Source organism: Sphaerodactylus townsendi, linkage group LG05 (genome assembly GCF_021028975.2).
Source record: "Sphaerodactylus townsendi isolate TG3544 linkage group LG05, MPM_Stown_v2.3, whole genome shotgun sequence".
In the NCBI taxonomy this organism is placed as follows: domain Eukaryota; kingdom Metazoa; phylum Chordata; class Lepidosauria; order Squamata; family Sphaerodactylidae; genus Sphaerodactylus; species Sphaerodactylus townsendi.
Window position 1 is genome coordinate 11,683,553 of NC_059429.1, and position 21,674 is coordinate 11,705,226.

The window sequence follows — 21,674 nt, forward strand, 5'->3', positions numbered from 1 at the left end:
CCCCCCCCCCAAGATGTTATGGACTACAGTTCCCATCATCCCCTGCCAGCATGATGCTGGCAGGGGATGATGGGAACTGTAGTCCATAACATCTGGAGGGCCGTGAGTTTGACACCTGTGCACCAGCGCAACAGCACGTGGTAAAAATAAAGACACCCCCTGGCTTCTTGACGGGGGTGTGTGTGTGTGTTACGAACTTCAGCTAGGCTCTGTGTGCTGCATCCCTTCTGCCGTTTAGTGGCGAGCATTTACAGCAGAGGGCTAAATCTTGAGCCAGTTTCTCAACGTCAGCCTGCCCTCGATCACCAGCTCTCTTCTCTTTAGACAGCAGGTCTCTGTAGGGTTCCCCCCTGGTCGCTGAATCACTTTCAGGGTTTTCTTAACCGCGCAGTGCTTTCTTTTTTCTTTTTTGCATTGTGCAAAAGGCAGCAAGGTCATGTAATCCTAGGGGGCGGGGGGCTTAGTGGGCAACAAGAGCTTTGAGATGCCCTTTCAGCCTCTGGAGAGCTGAACGGTGGGGCGCGATGGGTGGCTTTTGGTATTACTTGGGGAAGAGGATGGGGTGTAGATGTTCTGGACTGCTGGGTTGCTTGGAGTTGGCCCTCTCGTTCCCAGTTTTCGGGCCGTTCGGGCCGGGCGAGGGGAGGTGGCTTGTGCCCCGTTCCCTTTCTGCAGCCCCTCCCTTCGCGCAGCTTCACGTCAGGTCTTCTCTTTAAGAACGCCTCTTCTTGCATTTTGCACGCCTCTTCTTGCGCTGGCAGCTGCGTTGGGCCTTCTGCTGTCGTTGACAGAACTGGGGCAAACTCTTAAGGGGTTGAAGTATTAGGAAACGCATCGGCTGTTTTTAATTAGCTGTTCAAAAAGCCGTTTTGAGTCCAGCGCCTCTTTGGGATGTCCCTGCCTAAAGCTTTGCCTTGTTCTGTGGTGGATTTCTGACCCCCTCGCCATGCTTCCGACGGAGATCTTTGGTTCGCAAAACGCCGGCTGTTCCGGCAAAGTAGCCCCTTCCAAATAACTGACCAAGGGCCGTTCTTTTTTGCCCTTTTTAGCTCTTGAGACTCTTCAGCTCTTCATACCACGGCGTGAGCATTCATGAAAATTGTGGTGTTTTAGGAAAAAAGAATCTCCTATGTCTTGGGACTGGGAGGTTCAGTTAGTGAGTAATGTCAGCATAGCGTGTTTTGTAGCAGTTGCCTGTGTGACTGACCTTGTTCTTCTTTGAGGTCTTGGCCCTGCTATACTTCAGAGGTGCTAACTGAAAAACTCAGCAAAGCGAGGGGCTTGACTGATTTTGCCTTGAGCCTTCCTTGTGCCTGGCATGCCGCCTGGGCTCCATACACCAGGGAAGGAGGCTGGTGCTTCTCCATCAAAGATCTGGGGGCATTAATGTATTTTCAAGAGGAAGGGGGGGTTTCTATACCTGTTCAACTGCAATTCCTTAAAACCTCACTCCAACACGGAATATGGTGCTATTCCCCCATCCCGGTTGTCTTGATGCCTATGCCAGCCTGGAAGTCGCCGTCTTATTCATCACTGTCTCTTTGATTCTTCCCACCAACTTTACAAAACAACCCGGTTCCTTCACGTAGGTTCTAATATTTGCTTTGCCGGTCTTTTTGTGTGTTGTCGGGGGGCAGGGAGGGGAGGAAGCAACAGGAAATAAATCAAAGCTCATGCATGGATTGTTTTCAGAGCCTCGGTGCATGAGTTTACTGGCAGCTTTTCCGTCTCTTGTGTAGTGGGGGAGTGCACAACTTGTCAAATACACAACGTTTGTTCTGTGTTTTCCAGCAAAGCTACTCATTTGTTCCTTTAGGCCTGACCCAGAAGCACACTGGTATATTGCAAAAAGAAAATATTTTTTTAAGGGACTTTTGTCACGAAGTTGTGGTGATCAGCAGCAGCACATAGGACGGCTTTGTGGCTTACAGTGGAGTATTGTCAGGGGGCAGGTAGAGAGGCCGTCCCCCCGTGGGAAGCGGTGCCGCAGTGGCATTTGCGAGAGAAGATTCTAGTCAACCCTATATAAGATTCTAGTTCGCTTTAAAGCACAGGTTTAAAAGAATCCAGGAAGGGGGGCTTTCACAGAAAGCATGTCTTCATCTGATGGCTGGGGGCGGGGGGGGGGGGGGCGTTTCATAGATGAGAAACTCATTTAGGTGCTTTTGGTCCCCCCCCCCCCCCCCCCCCACACACACACACACACCAATTGTGCATGATTACAGAATAACACAATTGGAAACAAAATGCCCTGGTTACAAACAACTCTATTCAAACCGGCCTTACGAATAAGTTATCAGCACTATCCTGCAGAAACTTAGTTGCCCACCTTTTAGATATTTGGGCCCCTGAGAAATGAATATTGGAGCAGGGAATCCAACAAAAAAGGTTTGCTTGAAAGGGTTCTCAACTCCGCCCAGATGAACAGAAGTTTACAAGCTTGGTTTAAAACTGAAAAATTTGGGGCGGGGGTGGGGGTTGACTTTTTTGTGGTATGAAAAACACACCCTCAAGTACCTTCGCCCACTTCCTTCTCCAATTAATAATCCTTTTCATTATTAAGGAAGGTCCTAGCAAACTATTGAAGTCAGGCTCCGTTAGTGGAGATTTCTGAAACAGCGAGAGGAGAGTTAGGTAGAACAACTCCGCTAAGTCCCAGCATTTGGGTCCTTTTGAGAGAGGCTGCAGAGAAGCCGGTCAAGAGAAGTTCTGGTGTTCTGTTCTTTAAGAGGAGTCAAAAACGTCTGCCTTGCTGAGCGGGAAGAGGCGATGAAGGAATTCGGTTCAGTGACGGAAACTGCTATTGCTCAGGAATTAATTTCTAAAATGTAAAAAAAAAATCCATTTGTAAATGGATTTTCAGAGAGTACCCATTTTGGTAGAGGTGGTGGTTATGGGATGTTTTCATCTCCTAGGGAATAGGAAATTGCTTTGTACTCATTAGCCCACGAAAATTATTTAAAGATCCACTCTCATCAAACATATCTTGGGGTTTTTTTTTTAAAAAAATAACCTGTTCCATAAATTCAATGTCATTCTTCCGTAGAACTCACATGAAATCTTCTGTCATGTATGTATATATGTATGTAATAATTTTATCTATATATATTTTACCACCTTTCCCATTCTTTGCACTGCATAACATTTTGTTAGGGGGTGGTACCTAACCTCCTCCACTTTTGATCTCCCCACCCGCCCCCAGTTCCCATGCGCAGTTCACCCCAATTTGTAATTTGGAAAAAAAAGGCTTTGAAGTTTGTCTTTATATATTAAAAATGTATGTATTTTAATACTGTACCATTGTTGTAGTGTTTGCATCTTTCTGAAGAGTACTGAACAGTTTTTAGAGGACGAATTGCTAGAGAATGACTCGCTTTTTTTAAAAAAAGGAGGGATGGGTATTGGAGAAGAGGTAAGTTTTATCCAGCCACAATAGTGAAATGAACTTCCATATTCCAAGGCAGTCTGCTTGGACCAAAAGCTACTCAGTGTCGGTAGTTTTGAGACTTCCTCGAGACATCAGGTGGGCCGCTGTAAGAAAGAAGATGTGTGACTAGGTCAGGGGTCTGCAACCTGCAGCTCTCCAGATGTTCATGGGCTACAATTCCCATCAGCCAATTGGCCATGCTGGCAAGGACTGATGGGAATTGTAGTCCATGAATTCTGGAGAGCCACAGATTGCAGAGCCCTGGGCTAGATGAACCAGCAAATGATTTCTTGTTCAACTTGATTTTTGACTGTCCCCTACTACTTCAGCTCCAGAGCGCTTGGCTAGTTTCCTAGCCAGTAAGAGATTCCCGGAATGGGGACAAAGAACTAAAAGTAATGTAACCAGTTGAGCAATCTCTTACTGCATTTATGTTTTATTTCTTTGTTTTGAACTTTTACAATAAATCCTTGAATCAGCTGGTTTGGAGTCAATAGGAGGGAAAAGAACCCGAGATTGAGGTGAGATAAGAGTGGCTCTCCCAAGCTTAATCTCAGCCTCAGTCGTCATATAGGTTTATAGTCAGAACTGAGCTAAAGCAAGCTTGGTTTTTTGTGTGTGTTTTTTCTCCCAAGTTCCAGAGAGAGTTTTTACAGGTTGACTAGCAGGGATGGGAACGGAGAGCTTGTTCCCCTGACTTCATATTTGTATGGGCCCCCCGGGGGAAAGGGCGGCCCAAGCAGTAGCCTTTTTAATACCGGGAACGGACTTTTCTGCATCAAGTCTCTGCATTTTGGGTTTTTTTTAAAAAAAAAAACACAGCAAGGAAAATTGCCGCCTTCCCAGCCGCAACACTCCACCAGCTCTCAATGATGATATTCCACACCTGTTGTAAATTAAAACGAACAGTTTTTATTTGGAAGGACAAGAAAAATCACGGTACGCACAGGTTCCTTTCTCATTCCGGTGTACAGCAGTAGTGGTTGCCCGTTGACGTGGCAGCCCCAAAGGAACTCTGGAGGCAAGCAGATAATGCTGACGCCCCCAAAGCTTTGCTTTAGCCAACCACCCACTAGCGATGAGCTGATCAGTCGTTCTCTGGAAAAGGTCAGGTAAGCTTTCTGAATGCCCACAAAAATTTCACAGCATCTGTTACGTACATTCAACAAGAAGACCTAAGGGAGGTGGGGGGCTGGGCTCGCTAAGTAAGGTGATGCCACCAAGGCCCCACCCCCCAAAAGCCAGCTGTGCCCATTTTGGTGCCAACACTGAGAGATAGGCTGTGGTGCACAGGGCCAGCCACGAATTCCAGTCTAGTAAAGCACCAGAATTGCGCTGTTTGAACACTGCCGTGCTTTCTATATCCGGTTCGACAAGCTGACAGAAACGGGGGCTATTAGACCCGATGCACAAGGTTGTGAGGGGTATGATCTACATCCTACCCAAATCCCCATCGTCAGCTCGCTGAGCTAGCTGGCCACATCCCAAATTTCTGAGCAGCTCAGGCTTAGAACTATAGGTGCATTCAGTCTTTCATGTTCTGCAACAAAACGTCAGGTGTTAGGAACGGCCTCGCTCATTTAAGTGTCTGCCTGACTCTCGGCTAGATGAGCCTTCTTTCAGGGTGAAAGCCAGTCTAGGACAGAGACTCATGCAGAGAAGCAACTAGGAGCCCCATTTTTTTGTTTCCCCTGCCAAAATCTGAACAGTTGAACCAGCCGGTGCTGCAGCAGGCATCTGATCACGGTTGGGTCTACGGGGTCTGTTGACTTCTCCATGCACACAATTTGGAAACTGTCACTCAAAGCGTATACATATTTAAAGGTGAATAACGAGGTAGGTTTTTTTTCCAACCAAGGACTGGAAGCAAGGCCCCAAGTCAGCAACAGCATTAGTGAGCACTTAGATTGGTGGGGGTGTTTGGAGCCAAGATTTCCGTATTCTTTTTTTTAAAAAAAACCCTACAAAATTTCCCCCTGCTTGGAGGCAAAAACCATCAGGAGAATATCGCATGGATAGAATTCTGCGTACAGCCGCCCCCATCCCGCTGAGGAGGTTCGGTCATTCAGTCCTCTTAGCCAACAGGGGGAGGGGGCTAAACATCAGCTGACAGTTCAGGCTCACAGCTTCCCTGCGCCCAGCTGGAAACGAGCTTCTTCGGAGATGCCGTACTGTTCCAAAGGATCCTGTGGCGGAGAGAAAAGGACCGAGGATGGGTGGCTTGGCAGAGGAGGTTGCGAGGAAGAAGAAGAAGAGTTTGGATTTATATCCCCCCTTTCTCTCCTGCAGGAGACTCAAAGGGGCTGACAATCTCCTTGCCCTTCCCCCCTCACAACAAACACCCTGTGAGGTAGGTGGGGCTGAGAGGAGCCCCTGCCGTGACTAGGCTCCAAGGTCACGCAGCTGGCGTGTGTGGGAGTGCACAGGCACTCTGAATTCCCTAGATGTGTTTCCATCAGCTCAGGTGGCAGAGCTGGGAATCAAACCCGGTTCCTCCAGATTAGATACATGAGCTCTTAACCTCCTACGCCACTGCTGCTACCCCCAGAGCACCAGCGAAGGCCGTGCCTCTCTGCCTGCTTCCCCGGAAGCAAGCAAACCTCCAAGGATGGCTTCCGAGTGCCCTAATCTGACTCTGCTGTCCCCTGCTTCCTCATGACAGTTGCCGGGTCTTGTCGATCGAACCTTTGGGCGAGGGGTGCACATCTTGCTTCAAGCAGGCATGCACCTGGCAGCAGAGCTCCCAATTCACTTCCAGCCCAGACACGAATCACTGCTGGATTCACCCTAACTGCATTTGCTCCAATGCACCAAGCAACCTTTGTCACCCACAGCTCAGCGTGCAGAGAAAAACCCTTCAGGTCATTTTACTGCTTTGTGTCGGAGGTAATAACCCACGAACGGCCTCTCCTGGACAGGCATTGGCTGGCTCCGCCAGGTTGGGAATTTCCACTTTGGCCCCCACCTCCCCTCCCTTTTGCTGAACGCCTCCTACAGCCCCCTCCTCACCTTCCCCACATCCTCCGGGACTCATCTCCGACAGAAGGACTAGCTGGTTCGGTGATGAACTCGTAGCTGCATGGGAAGCAGCATGAACAGAAACCAAGGGACTCTGGCGACTGGCAGAAGGTTCGGAGGGGACAGGGCAGGAGTGTCCATGCAGCAGCCCAAAAGAGTGCAAGGGAAGGGGGAGCAGTGAGAGCCGAGTTCAAATCCTGAATTCTGCCACGGAGCTTTCTTGGGCCTGTTGCGCTCTGCCTGGCCTACCTCCCAGAGTTGTTCTGAAATTAAACCGGAGGGTGGGGGGGGTGTCACCTCAAGCTCAACCGAGGAAGGGGAACAGATGGAGGTGGGTGTCTAGCAAGCAACTACTAGGAGAAGCCAAAATGCAGCTATGGGCACACTTCTCCCCAGCCCTTCCGTATGATTTCAGCACTTTTGTTAGAAAGGGGGAAGAAAAACCCAATGTGGGGACCCTTCAGGAACCAAGCCCTTACACTGCAGGTGTCAAACTCGTAGCACTCCAGATGTTGTGGACTACAGTTCCCATCATCCCCTGCCAGCATGCCGCTGGCAGGGAATGATGGGAACTGTAGTCCATAACATCTGGAGGGGCGCGAGTTTGACACCTATGCCTTACACCCGTGGTGGCGAACCTATGGCAACTCCAGATGTTCATGGACTACAAATCCCATCAGCCCCATGCAACTGGCCATGCTGGGAGGGGCTGATGGGAATTGTAGTCCGTGAACACCTGGAGTTGCCATAGGCTCACCACCACTGCCTAACACCAATCCAGGCCATCCCTACACTTTGCTTGGAAAGTTCTTTAATGGTCCTTTTTCCTCATCCTTTTGTTTTTAAAAAAACAGGCTAGGATTTTTGCCAGCACTGTGTGATTAAAATACCCTCCCACCAGTGGTGGGATTCAGCCGGTTCGCACCACTTTGGCAGAACCGGTTGCTAAAATGGTGCTTGTAAACAACCAGTTGTTAAATTATTTGAATCCCACCACCAGTCCTTCTCCAGGGAGTCCCACTGGACCAGAGATTTTTTTTTGAGTGGGTGGTGGGAGTGCCATGGGCTTCCACGGCAGGGGAGAACATAGTATTCCACAGCTGCAAATGAGTGCAGAACCGCTCATCTGGACGCCAGCCAGAGCTTATGGCCTTGGGGCTCGAAATAAAGAGCTTCACCAAAAGAGGGCCATGCCTTTAGTGCAAAACCCACCACCCAAGACCATGTTTTACGAAGCGCTGGAAAAGATGCCGGACAAAACAAGCTGCCTTTACCACTGGGCCTTAAGAATTCTAGGAAAGACAGAAAACCAACCGGAAGCTGTTCTTTCCCGGGGGGGGGGGGGGGGGGGGGGGCTGGAGGGCCAACCTCCTTTGGCAGCACACCAAGAGGCCTGTCTCAGAAAAAGGTGTCAGTAGGGCTGTATATTCCTCTGCCACAGAACTCAACATGCTGGACCTTCTTTGTCGTAGAATGCTCCACCAAGGGCCTAGGGCAGTGGTGGCGAACCTATGGCACTCCAGATGTTCACGGACTGCAATTCCCTTCAGCCCCTGCTAGCATGGCCAATTGGGTCTACCCAGTCCTGCTCTCCCCCTCCAATCCGCTTGAAAGAGGGTCTACCCAGTCCTAGGGTCTACCCAGTTCTGCTCCCCCCCTCCAATCCGCTTGAAGGAGTAGAGGGCTGCAAGACTCCCTTACCTGGATCGACTTATGCACAAAATAGTGGTTTTGACAAAGGCAACAAGTAAAAACGAATGATAATTCTTATATTCGTTCAGGACTATATCCTAAAGCGGAAGCACTCGGTTTTCTCAGCGGCTGCTCCTCAACTGATCACCTTTTCCAGGGACAGGATATAGCTACAGTTCTGTATCCTGTTCTTCCTCCATGCTCAAATGAGTGGACCTGGTTCTCCCCTTCTCAACAACCTTGTGAGGTAGGCCAGGCAAAGAGGATACCAATGACCTTCCTGGCCAGGTGGGGTCTGGAACCTTCCAATTCTTAGTAAGACGCAGGGGCAGCTTTACCAGCTGCAGAACCCCTCTTCCTCCGTTAGGGTGGGTGGGCCATGTGCAGATGCTGGCCCTCTCCCCCTCCCTTGCATGCCGCCCCTCCCTCCCCTCCCTCCGTTAGGGTGGGTGGGCCATGTGCAGATGCTGGCCCCCTCCCCCTCCCTTGCATGCCGCCCCTCCCTCCCCTCCCTCCGTTAGGGTGGGTGGGCCATGTGCAGATGCTGGCCCCCTCCCTTGCATGCCACCCCTCTCTTCCCTCCCTCCGTTAGGGTGGGTGGGCCATGTCCAGATGCTGGCCCCCTCCCTTGCATGCCACCCCTCCCTCCCCTCGCTCCGTTAGGGTGCAGATGCTGCCCCCCCCCCCCTTATCGTGCATCGGTTATGAGAGGAGGATGAGAGCACTGAAGGAGGCTTCGGGTTTACTCGGTATGTTCTTTTGCAGCTCAGAAGCAAGAGTCTTTCCTTCTCTCCCGCCGGCATCATGAAGGCCCAGTACAGAAAACCTCACCTGGCTCTCTTCAGCACTTCGACCCACTCTTGGCACTGCTCGGCCGTGTCGCACTCAAAGTAGTACTTTCGGTCGGGTTCTTCGAGGAAGCCTGGCAGGGCAAAAACAAACACCCGCCCCTTTGTGAAAGGTGCCTCTGGCGTGCCTCAGCTCTGCCTCCGCTGCTGGAGAATACAATTGCGAGACTTCTTCCTGTTTTGCAAACAGCATCTTGTTGCGAAACCTTCCCGCAACCCTGCAAGACTATGAGGCAGGAATTCGGCTGAGAGACCGGCCTGAAGCCGCGACATGTGCTTGAGGCGGTGGCAAGATCTGAACCCAGGTCACGGCACTGGAATTCAAGTTTAAGCTCCTTGTGAGGGAGGCAAGTTCTCTCTCCCCATTTAGGCACTTATTTTTAACAGGAAATGTTTGCTTTGGGCAAGGGAGAGCTGCAGGGTTATGCCCAGAGAAACCGAGAGGGCAGATTCAAACCCAAGAATCCCATGTACACGGTGACAATGGCCTTGGCTGCCTCTGCCCACTAGGCAGTCCTCTCCTCTTTCTCTTTTTTCCCCGAATGAGAGAAACGAAGTGACAGTGCTTTCCCCTAGAGCTCAGCTTGGAAGAAAAGCCTTGGCTAATACGGAGTGGAGCCAGGTATCAGTGGGCAAGGGAAGAGCTTGATTTAGACTAAGGCTCGGGGTTACCTTTCCTTTAGCTTATACTGTTACCAGGGTTGCACAGCATAATTAGTTGACAGCTGTGGAACTCCCCACCACATGATACTAGCAGCTAGTTTAGACAGCTTTTGGAAAAAGGGATTAGCCAACCTGCAAAGGAGACTAGATGGCTATCAACCGCAAGGACAATCAGAGCCAGTGTACTTCAATAGCAGGTTCATAGTTAAGAACATAAGAACAAGCCAGCTGGATCAGACCAGAGTCCATCTAGTCCAGCTCTCTGCTACTCACAGTGGCCCACCAGGTGCCTTTGGGAGCTCACAGGCAGGATGTGAAAGCAATGGCCTTCTGCTGCTGCTGCTCCCGAGCACCTGGTCTGCTAAGGCCTTTGCAATCTCAGATCAAAGAGGATCAAGATTGGTAGCCAGAGATCGACTTCTCCTCCACAAATCTGTCCAAGCCCCTTTTAAAGCTATCCAGGTTAGTGGCCATCACCACCTCCGGTGGCAGCATATTCCAAACACCAATCACACGTAGCCTGAAGAAGTGTTTCCTTTTATCAGTCCTAATTCTTCCCCCCAGCATTTTCAATGGATGCCCCCGAGTTCTAGTATTGTGAGAGAGAAAAATGTCTCTCTGTCAACATTTTCTACCCCATGCATAATTTTATAGACTTCAGTCATATCCCCCCTCAGCCGTCCCCTCTCCAAACTAAAGAGTCCCAAACGCTGCAGCCTCTCCTCATAAGGAAGGTGCTCCAGTCCCTCAATCATCCTCGTTGCCCTTCTCTGCCCTTTTTCTATCTCTTCGATATCCTTTTTGAGATGTGGCGACCAGAACTGAACACGGTACTCCAAGAGCGGTCGCACCACAGCTTTATATAAGGGCATGACAATCCTTGCAGTTTTATTATCAACTCCTTTCCTAATGATCCCCAGCATAGAGTTTGCCTTTTTCGCAGCTGCCATGCATTGAGTTGACATTCCCATGGAACTATCAACTAAGATGCCCAAATCCCTTTCCTGTAGTTCAGGACAGCAACAGTTTTCTAACCTGTTGACCTCCCCCCCATCTCCCTCCCTTTACCCCTGACATGACTGATGAAGGTATCTGAGGGTGGGGGAGTACTGGTTTCAATTGCTTTATCCTCAGATTCCACAGTGGCCAGATACTATGGACATTTCATGGTAATCTTATGGGTTTGTTGTAAAGTGTTGTTTTATGATGTTATCAATGAGCCTGCTTGGGGAAGGCTGACCTAGAAGGCAAATAAGCAAATCCAGAGCAAATAAGCAAACCCAGGGCAATGCATTTCCTGTACTGTTGGACTCCCTTGCAATTCTATGTCTCTGAGACTCACGCAGCATCACGACGGGCAGCTGCATCTGGGGCCAAGTCTTGCTGTCGCAACTCAGTCGAAATCACGTGAAAGGGTATCACCCCCCTCTGACCACCAACGAACCCATCTTCCCTCGGACTCCCGACCCCTTTCCACTGAAAACTGCACACATTTCCCAGAAGAGTGTCCTGTGACACACACATCCTCGAGTCTCTTCCCTCCCCACCCCCTCGGTTCCACCCAATACTCACCAATGGAAAAAACATTGTTTTCTTCTTGGTGGATTCTGCAGTGTTCCAACAGCAAAGCACCAATGGGCTGCAGACAGAGCCAGAGATTTAGATGGAGGTTTATCTTAAGTTGGTACAATTTTTAATATTAGTAGTCTATGCTGATCTCGAGGACGTTTTGGCTGCCATTGGCTTAGCTGCTCTGATATCAGTCTATGCTCTGATATCTATATATATCTATATATCTGATATATCTATCAGTGTATGCCAGTGGTGGCGAACCTTTGGCACGGGTGCCAGAGGTGGCACTCAGAGCCCTCTCTGTGGGCACGCGCAAACAGAGTGCCCCTCCCCCACACATCTAGGCTGGCCTGGGCCGCTGGGCTCGATTATTAGCATTAAACCTAAGACCTAGTTTTGGGGAAGCAGTGTAGGTAACCCTGTTAAGCGCTGTTAAACCCCACTGATTTTCATGCAAAGAACTAAAGCGCAATCCTTTACCTGGGAGTAACTTCAGTTGCTGGCAATGGGGCTTGCTTCTGAGTAAACCCTTCTAGGGTCGTGAGTCACCCATTGGAAGAGTTGCACGGTTGCTTCAAAGCAAAGCCACTGACTACCACCAAGCTTAACTCCTGAGTAAGGCACACCTCGAAGCCAACTGTTTTTTCTAAACTAAAACCTCAGTATTCAGGTTAAATTGCCGTGTTAGCACTTTGCAATAAATAAGTGGGTTTTGGGTTGCAATTTGGGCACTCGGTCTCGAAAAGGTTCGCCATCACTGGTCTATGCTCTGATATCAGTCTATGCTGATCTCGTGGATGCTTTGGCTGCCATTGGCTTAGCTGCTCTGATATCAGCAAAGCACCAATGGGCTGCAGACAGAGCCAGAGATTTAGATGGATTGCCAGTTTTGATGGAGGTTTATCTTACGTTGGTACAATTTTTAATATTAGTAGTCTGTGCTGATCTCGTGGACGCTTTGGCTGCCATTGGCTTAGCTGCTCTGATATCACAACAGGGCTGCGCTTCCAGACTTAGGCACAGGAGCTCCACATGTTCAGCCATATAAATCTCTCCCTATTCCAATTTTTAAAATTCTGGTTCTGGTGGGTTTTCCGGGCTGTGTGACCATGGTCTGGTGGATCTTGTTCCTAACGTTTCGCCTGCATCTGTGGCTGGCATCTTCAGAGGTGTATCATAGAGAGAAGTCTGTTATAAGAGAAGTCTGGACACTGTGTAACAGACTTCCCTGTGTGATACACCTCTGAAGATGCCAGCCACAGAAGCAGGCGAAACGTTAGGAACAAGATCCACCAGACCACGGCCACACAGCCCGGAAAACCCACCGGAACCAGTTGAATCCGGCCGTGAAAGCCTTCGACAATACTTTTAAAATTCTGTTTTTCTCTAAGGAGCTCAGGGGGACATAAGTCTTCTAACAACAGCCAACAATCAGGTGAGGAAGGGGAAGTAGAGGGTGGGTGACAGGTCAAAAGTGATTTACTATGCTTCATGGCTGAGTGGGGATTTGAACCCCAAAACATCTCTGTACAGTTGTATGTCCAAGAATGCAACCACTACACCACACCACACGCGTTGTGTACACGCTACTGCTAACCGAAAGATGCCTCAAAAGCATTTCTTGCTGCAAACAACTGCAAGACGGGGCAAATGCCATTTTACCTCTGCTTCGTCCGTTCGGAAATAAAAAAGGAAATTGACAACCAGCTTCACGAGGCGTTTCTTCAGGACTGCAAAGAGGAGAAAAGGAGCTGTTCAGTCATCAGTACGCTTATCAGCCCACGCCTCGGAAAAACAAAGCTGCAAAACACACACACACAAACAGGGAAACTAGCTCCACAGATAAAGCTCTGTCCCAAGGGCAGAATTCCCAATAAATTCCTCTCTAGGGACTGGAGGATAGTCATAACATCAGGGGGAGAAGGAGGAAATAACAACTGAGAGCTAATAACTCTGATAGATGACATTATTGTTGTTAGTGCAATAAATGGCACCAGGTGTCAGCGATGCCAAACAGCATCTAATATTTACACAGTCAGTTATAAAGGCAAGCATCAAATGGATGCTTTTAAGCAAACCGATCCCTTCGCTGCCACCACCCAGGCCCGAACCCTGCTCTGGTAAAGAGGACTGGGCAGTTTGGGTCTGGTGGCTTAGTTAAAGAATAATCTCTGGCCCATGATGGGTTTTGCAGCCTCTTTCCTTGTTTATTTATAGCTGCAATAAATGTAAGAGGGAGTAAGGTGGGGCTGGGAAAAGTGGTTAAGAAGAGAAGAAGAAGAGTTTGGATTTATATCCCCTCTTTCTCTCCTGCAGGAGACTCAAAGGGGCTTACAATCCCCTTGCCCTTCCCCCCTCACAACAAACACCCTGTGAGGTAGGTGGGGCTGAGAGAGCTCCGAGAAGCTGTGACTAGCCCAAGGTCACCCAGCTGGCGTGTGTGGGAGTGCACAAGCTAATCTGAATTCCCCAGATAAGCCTCCACAGCTCAGGCGGCAGAGCTGGGAATCAAACCCGGTTCCTCCAGATTAGCTGTCTCAGCTCTTAACCTCCTATCACTGCTATTCTAACTAGTCCCAGTAACTCACATGCCCTTCTTGTAGAGTTATTGATGATACAAAACAACAAAAGTTCGTTTGCTTACCCAGCTCCTGCCTCTCAGCCTGGAAACTGCCCGGAAGCCCCTTTCTCCAGGGGTGCCAACTTCCAGATGGCACCTGGAGATCTCCTGAGACTACTACAGATCTCCAAATAACCAAGATCAGCTGACCCGGAGGAAACGGGCTGCTTTGGAAAATGGACTCCATGGTGTTACACCCCACTGCAGTCTCTGCCCTCCTCAAACCCTCCCCCACAAATCTCCAACCCACGGCTGGCAACCCTTTCTTCCCCACCAGACCCTGTGGATTTAACAGGGAGGATGGGAACAGATCGAAAACCCTGAAGCAGACCCCCTCCCCCCCCCCCAAAAAAAAGGCAGCTACGTGGAAACTTCATTTTGTACTGAGGACACCAAATTTATTACTATCACTACTAATATTACTAATTATCCTTACTAATGCTAGAAGAGTTTGAAGAAGAAGAGTTTGGATTTCTATCCCCCCCTTTCTCGCCTGTAGGAGACTCAAAGGGGCTTACAATCTCCTTGCCCTTCCCCCCTCACAACAAACACCCTGTGAGGTAGATGGGGCTGAGAGAGCTCAGAAGAGCTGTGACTTGCCCGAGGTCACCCAGCTAGCGTGTGTGGGAGTGCACAAGCTAATCTGGTTCACCAGATAAGCCTCCACAGCTCAAGCAGCAGAGTGGGGAATCAAACCCGGTTCCTCCAGATTAGATACACGAGCTCTTAACCTCCCATGACACTGCTGCTCCTAATACTAGTTATCATTACTAATATTCTTATTATAATGATTACTATACTCGAATAGACTGGAAAATACTAAAACTGGGGAAAAGACGCACTAAGGACTAGCAACTTGAACAGTCCCTCATCACCATGCTCCCCAAGCCGGAAGTGACAACACGCGCCCCGCCCCTCACCGCTTCCCTTCTTGGGGGCCCGCATGAGGACCTCGGCCGCCTTCTCGGCCGGCTGCCGCGACAGCGAGAGCAGCTCCCGCTCGTTGAACCGCATCGCTCCCGGCCGCTCTGGCCGCCTCGCGCTCGATAGTGCCCCCCGCCTCCGCCCGCGCGAGGGCGCTCCCTTCCGGGTTCCTAGTCGTTGGCCTGCTCTAACGCCCGCCTCTTCCGCTCGCTGGCACAACTTCACCCGGAAGTGCATTTGATCTGACCGGGAAGTTCGCTGCGTTCTTTGGTGTGTGCTGGATTCTTTCGCTGTTGGAAGCGGGAAGAGGCGGGAGAAGCGACGCGGGGCCCCTCGGAGGGCAGGTGAGGGGGTGGGGTTCCCTGTTGCAAAACGCTTCCCCACCCCGCTGGTCCTCAGTAAGGCCGGGCCCCTTTCCCCGCCTGCCACATGGGATTGCCACCTCCAGCTTGCGATGTACCTGGGGATGGGGAATCGGGGTTGAGGAGTGGAGGTTGGCAACCCTATTGGGAACCGGGGTTTGGGGAAGAGAGGGGCCTCAGTCTGGTCTAATGCAGGGGTCTGCAACCTGCGGCTCTCCAGATGTTCATGAACTACAAATCCCATCAGCCCCTGCCAGTGAGAAAAAAGAACAGGCAGTGGAAATACACTAATAAAGTTTCCTAAAGGCCTCCAGGTGATGGTCTCTTGAAGGGCTGTCTGCATCCGTTGATCTTGTCCCATTTTACTTTGAAGTAGCTGATGTTCGTATTCCCTGTTTTTCTGCACAACAAACCTGTTTATCAAATTGGGTGTGGAGTGAAAAGGTGGATCAAGATAACTTTTTCCTTCCTTCCATGATAGTAGAACCTGGGGCTTCCAATTAAGTTAATGGGCAATACATTCCAAATGGACAAAAATATATTTTTTTGGTTTGTGGTATGTGGTTTCCAGGCTGTATGGCCATGTTCCAGTAGCATTTTCTCCTGACATTTCACCTGCATCTGTGGCTGGCATCTTCAGAGAGTGCAGGTGAAATCAGGAGAAAATGCCATACAGTCCGGAAACCACACAACACCACAGTGATTCCGGCTGTGAAAGCCTTCAACAGTACATTTTTTGTTTTGTTTTACTCTATGAGTAATTAACTTGTGGAATTCACTACAAGCAAGTGTAGTGATAGCTACTAGCATACATACCTTTGAAAGGGGATTAGGCAGATTCATGGAGGCTGGGACTGAGGGGAATCTCCACATCTAGAAGCATTGAACTTCTGAATATCAGTGTTAGGAGGCGACTTGATTCTCACGTTGTTGGTTGCCCACTGTGTGGAATTTGATGCAGGGCTAGATAGATGCACTAGCCTGATCCAGCAGGACCGTTCTCATATTCTTCATTTAAAACCAACTTTACCTGAGCTTAAAAGTTACTCTTTTCACCCCCCACCCCACCCCACCCAGTCTTTTCTCCTCAGTTACATTGAAGCACAAAAGCATCAGCTATGGATTTTCAGCACCGTCCGGGAGGTAAAACAGGAAGCGGAGGTGTCGCCTCAGCATCAGAGAGCAACCGAGACCGCAGAGAGAGGCTAAGGCAGCTGGCGTTGGAGACCATCGATATCAACAAGGTGCATTTCTTGTATAATGTGGAAGGCAGGAAGCAATTAAATGCTGTGTGTTAAATGCTGAAGACCCTGACACGTGGCCCCAAGGGCTCTCATTTCTGACATTTAATGTGTACATTTTTAAATATTCAATTTGCATCATAGCTTATTTTCCAAACTCTCATTGGCACATTCGGGGTGACAAACGAAGCTTTTGCCAAAATAAAACAATGGGCTAATGCCGTGGTGGCGAACCTTTGGCACTCCAGATGTTATGGACTACAATTCCCATCAGCCCCTGCCAGCATGGCCAATTGGTCATGCTGGCAAGGGCTAGTGGGAATTGTAGTCCATAACATCTGGAGTGCCAAAGGTTCACCACCACTGGGCTAATGCAAGGAGGAGAGATAGGTGCTTTACAGCTGTCTCTGCGTGAAAACGATTGAACAAATCATATTTGTTGTACTAAAGGACCCTTGAATCATGTTGTAGGCAGGAAAACAGTAGAGGCAGGGTCTGGACAGGATTGATTTGGAAATCTGAGATTTTCTTGCAGGTTTTAAAATAGGAAAAATCCCACCTGATCTAACTGAAATGCAAAGTTAAGAGCAGGTGGGTTCTAGTCTGGAGAACTGGGTTTGATTCCCCATTCCTCCACCTGAATGGCAGAGGCTTATCTGGTGAACCAGATGTGTTTCCGCACTCCTAAATTCCCACTGGGTAACCTTGGGCTCGTCACAGTTCTTCGGAACTCTCTCAGCCCCACCTACCTCACAAGGTGTCTGTTGTGGGGAGAGGAAGGGAAAAGTGCTTGTAAGCCCACTTGAGTCTCCTTACAGGAAAGAAAGGTGGGGTATAAATCTGAGGGTGCTGGTTCTCCCATGAACAGACTGAAGCTGGGGTACTGAAAGGACCCGCTGCTCATCGACACACCTGCCCTTAAAATTACAGTTGGCATCAGAGACTATGTGTAGCATTCTTCTCCATTCAGGGCAAGGGGGGGGGGAACTACTTTCCCACCAAGGACAGGGCCTTCTCTATTGTTTTTGGAACACTTCCTGTGTCATTGTCCATGAGACCCCCAACCTGATGGTTTTTTCAGAATTTTGGGGGGTTTTTTACCCCAAAGTCTTTGTTGACTCTTGTCAGGTTTTTTTTAATTGACTGCAGCTTGAATGTTTAAGTTTCTGTGCCACTGTTGTTAGATTCTGGAAAGCTTCCAATAGCACTGTTAGATTCTCCTGCATTTATTTATTTATTCATTCATTCGTTCGTTGATTGATTGATTGATTGAGTGATTGATTGATTGATTGATTGATTGGTTAGGTTTATATACCGCCCTCCCCCGGAGGGCTCAGGGCGGTGAACAACATATAAAATAGAGCACATATATCAGATTAAAATCCGTTAAATATCAGTTAATGCAGGCTCTAAAAATATAAACCCCACCCCATTAAAATGCAGCATTATTAAGATCAACATAAAAGATGGCACCTACTATCAATTCCCTTAAAAACCCCAAGGGAAGGGGCGGCAGGATCCACTTGATGTTATAAGGAAGGGGGGGGGGGCATCAGCGGCTAGTCTCCCCAAAGGCCCGGCGGAACAGCTCAGTCTTACAGGCCCTGCGGAACTCATTAAGATTTCAAATGTATTAATTTATTTGCTATTTTGGAAACCTGTTAAGTGTCAGGGAACGAAGACCTGACATGGACTCTTTTTTGATTTCTCCGACAGGATCCCTATTTTATGAAAAACCACCTGGGTTCGTACGAATGCAAGCTTTGCCTGACGCTGCACAACAATGAGGTACGGTTCTGCGCTGGTGAATTGGGACCCTTCCCAGTCCCACCTTCCATTCGAAGTTGCCATTAATTTTCTCCTCCCTTTTCTCTTTCTGCAGGGAAGCTACTTGGCGCACACCCAGGGGAAAAAGCACCAGACTAATTTGTAAGTTATGAGCCCACGAGCATGGTTGCCTGATCCATGTTTCTTGTGTCTTTCTCTACTTCCAGAGCGGATCCCAGAACATAGAGTAGTGTGCTTGCAAAATTAATTATTTTTTTTCCTTGCTCAGATGCAGTGACGTATGTATAGATTTTTTAATGGGGGGGCTCGGGGGCTGGGCCACGCCTCTCCAAGCCATGCCCCCGGCCTCAGTGCTTATAAAAGCAGCTCTCCGAGGCCAGGGATGGCAGACTCCCCTGCCCCCACCATCTAGGCGCGCAGCCGGCAGTCCCTTCTGCCCTCCCCTCCAGGCAGAGGCGTATCTAGGGGAAATGGAGCCCGTTGCAAAATCCCCTCAACTAAAAGCTTTCTCTATTGATCGTTCAAAAAGACAACCTAAACCATCCAGTGCATTTCAGGGAACCTCACTACAGTTCATTTAACTCCAGTGAACTTCAGAGGACTGCGTAACAGTAGCATCTCTTGATAAACATCCAGTAGCACTGGGTAACTTGCCTGAAGAGTGGGCTTTGCTCATCCGTACTTGGCTTTCCGAAGGGACCGTGTCATGTAATCATTCACTCTTTCTACAGTGGTCAGTAGGAAGGTCCCAGGTTGTACAACGAGCGTGCTCTGTGTACCTCCAGCCATCGCAGGTACACTGTCTGCAGTCCTGGTGACTGTATTCAGTTTGCCACGATACTCATTCGTTGCTAGACCTCTCCACAACGAATTTGCTCAGACCTTTTTAAAAAGTCTAAATCCGGGGTCTGCAACCTGCGGCTCTCCAGAAGTTCATGGTCTACAAATCCCATCAGCTCCTGCCAGCGTGGCCGATTGGCCATGCTGAAAATGAAGAAAACTTGTACCAACAGGCTACAATAATGATTTCAAAAAATTAGTTCTCCCACTGGAGTAGCAATTTACTTGTAAGTAACCAAAATAATTTTATAATTTTACAAACAGTAACAAAATGTTTTGGAAAAATTGTTTACATTCTCCCATGGGAGTAATATATATAAACACAAGTTAGGACGGCACGGCAATGTAATCTAAATCTAAATATAACCGCTAGCCCAGGGGTAGGGAACCTGCGGCTCTCCAGATGTTCAGGAACTACAATTCCCATCAGCCCCTCCCACCCCCCCCCCCCCCCCCCCCCCCCCCCCCCCTCCCCCCCCCCCCCCCCCCCCCCCCCCCCCCCCTCCCCTGCACCCACCCCCCACCCCTCCCCACGCGCGCCCCCCCCCCCCCCCCGGCCCCCCCCCCCCCCCGCCCCCCCCTCCCCCCACCCCCCCCCCCCCCCCCCCCACCCCCCCCCCACCCCCCCCCCCCCCCACCCCCCCCCCCCCCCACCCCCCCCCCCCCCCACCCCCCCCCCCCCCCACCCCCCCCCCCCCCCACCCCCCCCCCCCCCCACCCCCCCCCCCCCCCACCCCCCCCCCCCCCCACCCCCCCCCCCCCCCACCCCCCCCCCCCCCCACCCCCCCCCCCCCCCACCCCCCCCCCCCCCCACCCCCCCCCCCCCCCACCCCCCCCCCCCCCCACCCCCCCCCCCCCCCACCCCCCCCCCCCCCCACCCCCCCCCCCCCCCACCCCCCCCCCCCCCCACCCCCCCCCCCCCCCACCCCCCCCCCCCCCCACCCCCCCCCCCCCCCACCCCCCCCCCCCCCCACCCCCCCCCCCCCCCACCCCCCCCCCCCCCCACCCCCCCCCCCCCCCACCCCCCCCCCCCCCCACCCCCCCCCCCCCCCACCCCCCCCCCCCCCCACCCCCCCCCCCCCCCACCCCCCCCCCCCCCCACCCCCCCCCCCCCCCACCCCCCCCCCCCCCCACCCCCCCCCCCCCCCACCCCCCCCCCCCCCCACCCCCCCCCCCCCCCACCCCCCCCCCCCCCCACCCCCCCCCCCCCCCACCCCCCCCCCCCCCCACCCCCCCCCCCCCCCACCCCCCCCCCCCCCCACCCCCCCCCCCCCCCACCCCCCCCCCCCCCCACCCCCCCCCCCCCCCACCCCCCCCCCCCCCCACCCCCCCCCCCCCCCACCCCCCCCCCCCCCCACCCCCCCCCCCCCCCACCCCCCCCCCCCCCCACCCCCCCCCCCCCCCACCCCCCCCCCCCCCCACCCCCCCCCCCCCCCACCCCCCCCCCCCCCCACCCCCCCCCCCCCCCACCCCCCCCCCCCCCCACCCCCCCCCCCCCCCACCCCCCCCCCCCCCCACCCCCCCCCCCCCCCACCCCCCCCCCCCCCCACCCCCCCCCCCCCCCACCCCCCCCCCCCCCCACCCCCCCCCCCCCCCACCCCCCCCCCCCCCCACCCCCCCCCCCCCCCACCCCCCCCCCCCCCCACCCCCCCCCCCCCCCACCCCCCCCCCCCCCCACCCCCCCCCCCCCCCACCCCCCCCCCCCCCCACCCCCCCCCCCCCCCACCCCCCCCCCCCCCCACCCCCCCCCCCCCCCACCCCCCCCCCCCCCCACCCCCCCCCCCCCCCACCCCCCCCCCCCCCCACCCCCCCCCCCCCCCACCCCCCCCCCCCCCCACCCCCCCCCCCCCCCACCCCCCCCCCCCCCCACCCCCCCCCCCCCCCACCCCCCCCCCCCCCCACCCCCCCCCCCCCCCACCCCCCCCCCCCCCCACCCCCCCCCCCCCCCACCCCCCCCCCCCCCCACCCCCCCCCCCCCCCACCCCCCCCCCCCCCCACCCCCCCCCCCCCCCACCCCCCCCCCCCCCCACCCCCCCCCCCCCCCACCCCCCCCCCCCCCCACCCCCCCCCCCCCCCACCCCCCCCCCCCCCCACCCCCCCCCCCCCCCACCCCCCCCCCCCCCCACCCCCCCCCCCCCCCACCCCCCCCCCCCCCCACCCCCCCCCCCCCCCACCCCCCCCCCCCCCCACCCCCCCCCCCCCCCACCCCCCCCCCCCCCCACCCCCCCCCCCCCCCACCCCCCCCCCCCCCCACCCCCCCCCCCCCCCACCCCCCCCCCCCCCCACCCCCCCCCCCCCCCACCCCCCCCCCCCCCCACCCCCCCCCCCCCCCACCCCCCCCCCCCCCCACCCCCCCCCCCCCCCACCCCCCCCCCCCCCCACCCCCCCCCCCCCCCACCCCCCCCCCCCCCCACCCCCCCCCCCCCCCACCCCCCCCCCCCCCCACCCCCCCCCCCCCCCACCCCCCCCCCCCCCCACCCCCCCCCCCCCCCACCCCCCCCCCCCCCCACCCCCCCCCCCCCCCACCCCCCCCCCCCCCCACCCCCCCCCCCCCCCACCCCCCCCCCCCCCCACCCCCCCCCCCCCCCACCCCCCCCCCCCCCCACCCCCCCCCCCCCCCACCCCCCCCCCCCCCCACCCCCCCCCCCCCCCACCCCCCCCCCCCCCCACCCCCCCCCC

General features: G+C 53.7%; 2 protein-coding genes across 3 annotated transcripts; one reads left to right on the forward strand and one right to left on the reverse strand.

Annotated features, from left to right (window-relative positions):
* Positions 1-6,545: 6,545 nt before the first annotated feature.
* Positions 6,546-14,947, reverse strand: PLEKHJ1 (pleckstrin homology domain containing J1). The gene is made up of 5 exons (XM_048497185.1): positions 14,761-14,947; positions 12,883-12,950; positions 11,221-11,287; positions 8,969-9,059; positions 6,546-6,708 (listed from the first exon to the last, which is right to left on the reverse strand). Exons 1-5 carry the CDS (start codon positions 14,852-14,854, stop codon positions 6,636-6,638), a joined length of 393 nt encoding a protein of 130 aa, XP_048353142.1. The 5' UTR covers positions 14,855-14,947; the 3' UTR covers positions 6,546-6,635.
* On the forward strand, positions 14,881-18,408 carry SF3A2 (splicing factor 3a subunit 2). Of its 2 annotated transcripts, none has more exons than XM_048497187.1 (4): positions 14,881-15,034; positions 16,204-16,370; positions 18,084-18,155; positions 18,250-18,408. In XM_048497187.1, the coding sequence occupies exons 2-4, from the start codon at positions 16,245-16,247 to the stop codon at positions 18,298-18,300; spliced, it is 249 nt and encodes an 82-aa protein (XP_048353144.1). In that variant the 5' UTR covers positions 14,881-15,034; positions 16,204-16,244; the 3' UTR covers positions 18,301-18,408. The 2 variants fall into 2 exon arrangements, with proteins under 2 accessions (XP_048353144.1, XP_048353143.1); XM_048497186.1 differs by having other exon boundaries at positions 14,960-15,108; positions 18,250-18,406.
* The last annotated feature ends 3,266 nt before the right edge of the window (positions 18,409-21,674 follow it).

What these genes read in the sequence shown, in the direction of transcription:
- PLEKHJ1 (XM_048497185.1), bottom strand. Translation starts at nt 14,854, where the DNA reads ATGCGGTTCAACGAGCGGGAGCTGCTCTCGCTGTCGCGGCAGCCGGCC. An exon ending in TCCGAACGGACGAAGCAGAG is followed by an intron (nt 11,288 to 12,882) that starts GTAAAATGGCAT and finishes CTCTGTCTGCAG; the next exon opens with CCCATTGGTGCTTTGCTGTT. An exon ending in AAACAATGTTTTTTCCATTG is followed by an intron (nt 9,060 to 11,220) that starts GTGAGTATTGGG and finishes TTGCCCTGCCAG; the next exon opens with GCTTCCTCGAAGAACCCGAC.
- SF3A2 (XM_048497187.1), top strand. Translation starts at nt 16,245, where the DNA reads ATGGATTTTCAGCACCGTCCGGGAGGTAAAACAGGAAGCGGAGGTGTC. An exon ending in AGACCATCGATATCAACAAG is followed by an intron (nt 16,371 to 18,083) that starts GTGCATTTCTTG and finishes TTTCTCCGACAG; the next exon opens with GATCCCTATTTTATGAAAAA. An exon ending in TGACGCTGCACAACAATGAG is followed by an intron (nt 18,156 to 18,249) that starts GTACGGTTCTGC and finishes CTCTTTCTGCAG; the next exon opens with GGAAGCTACTTGGCGCACAC.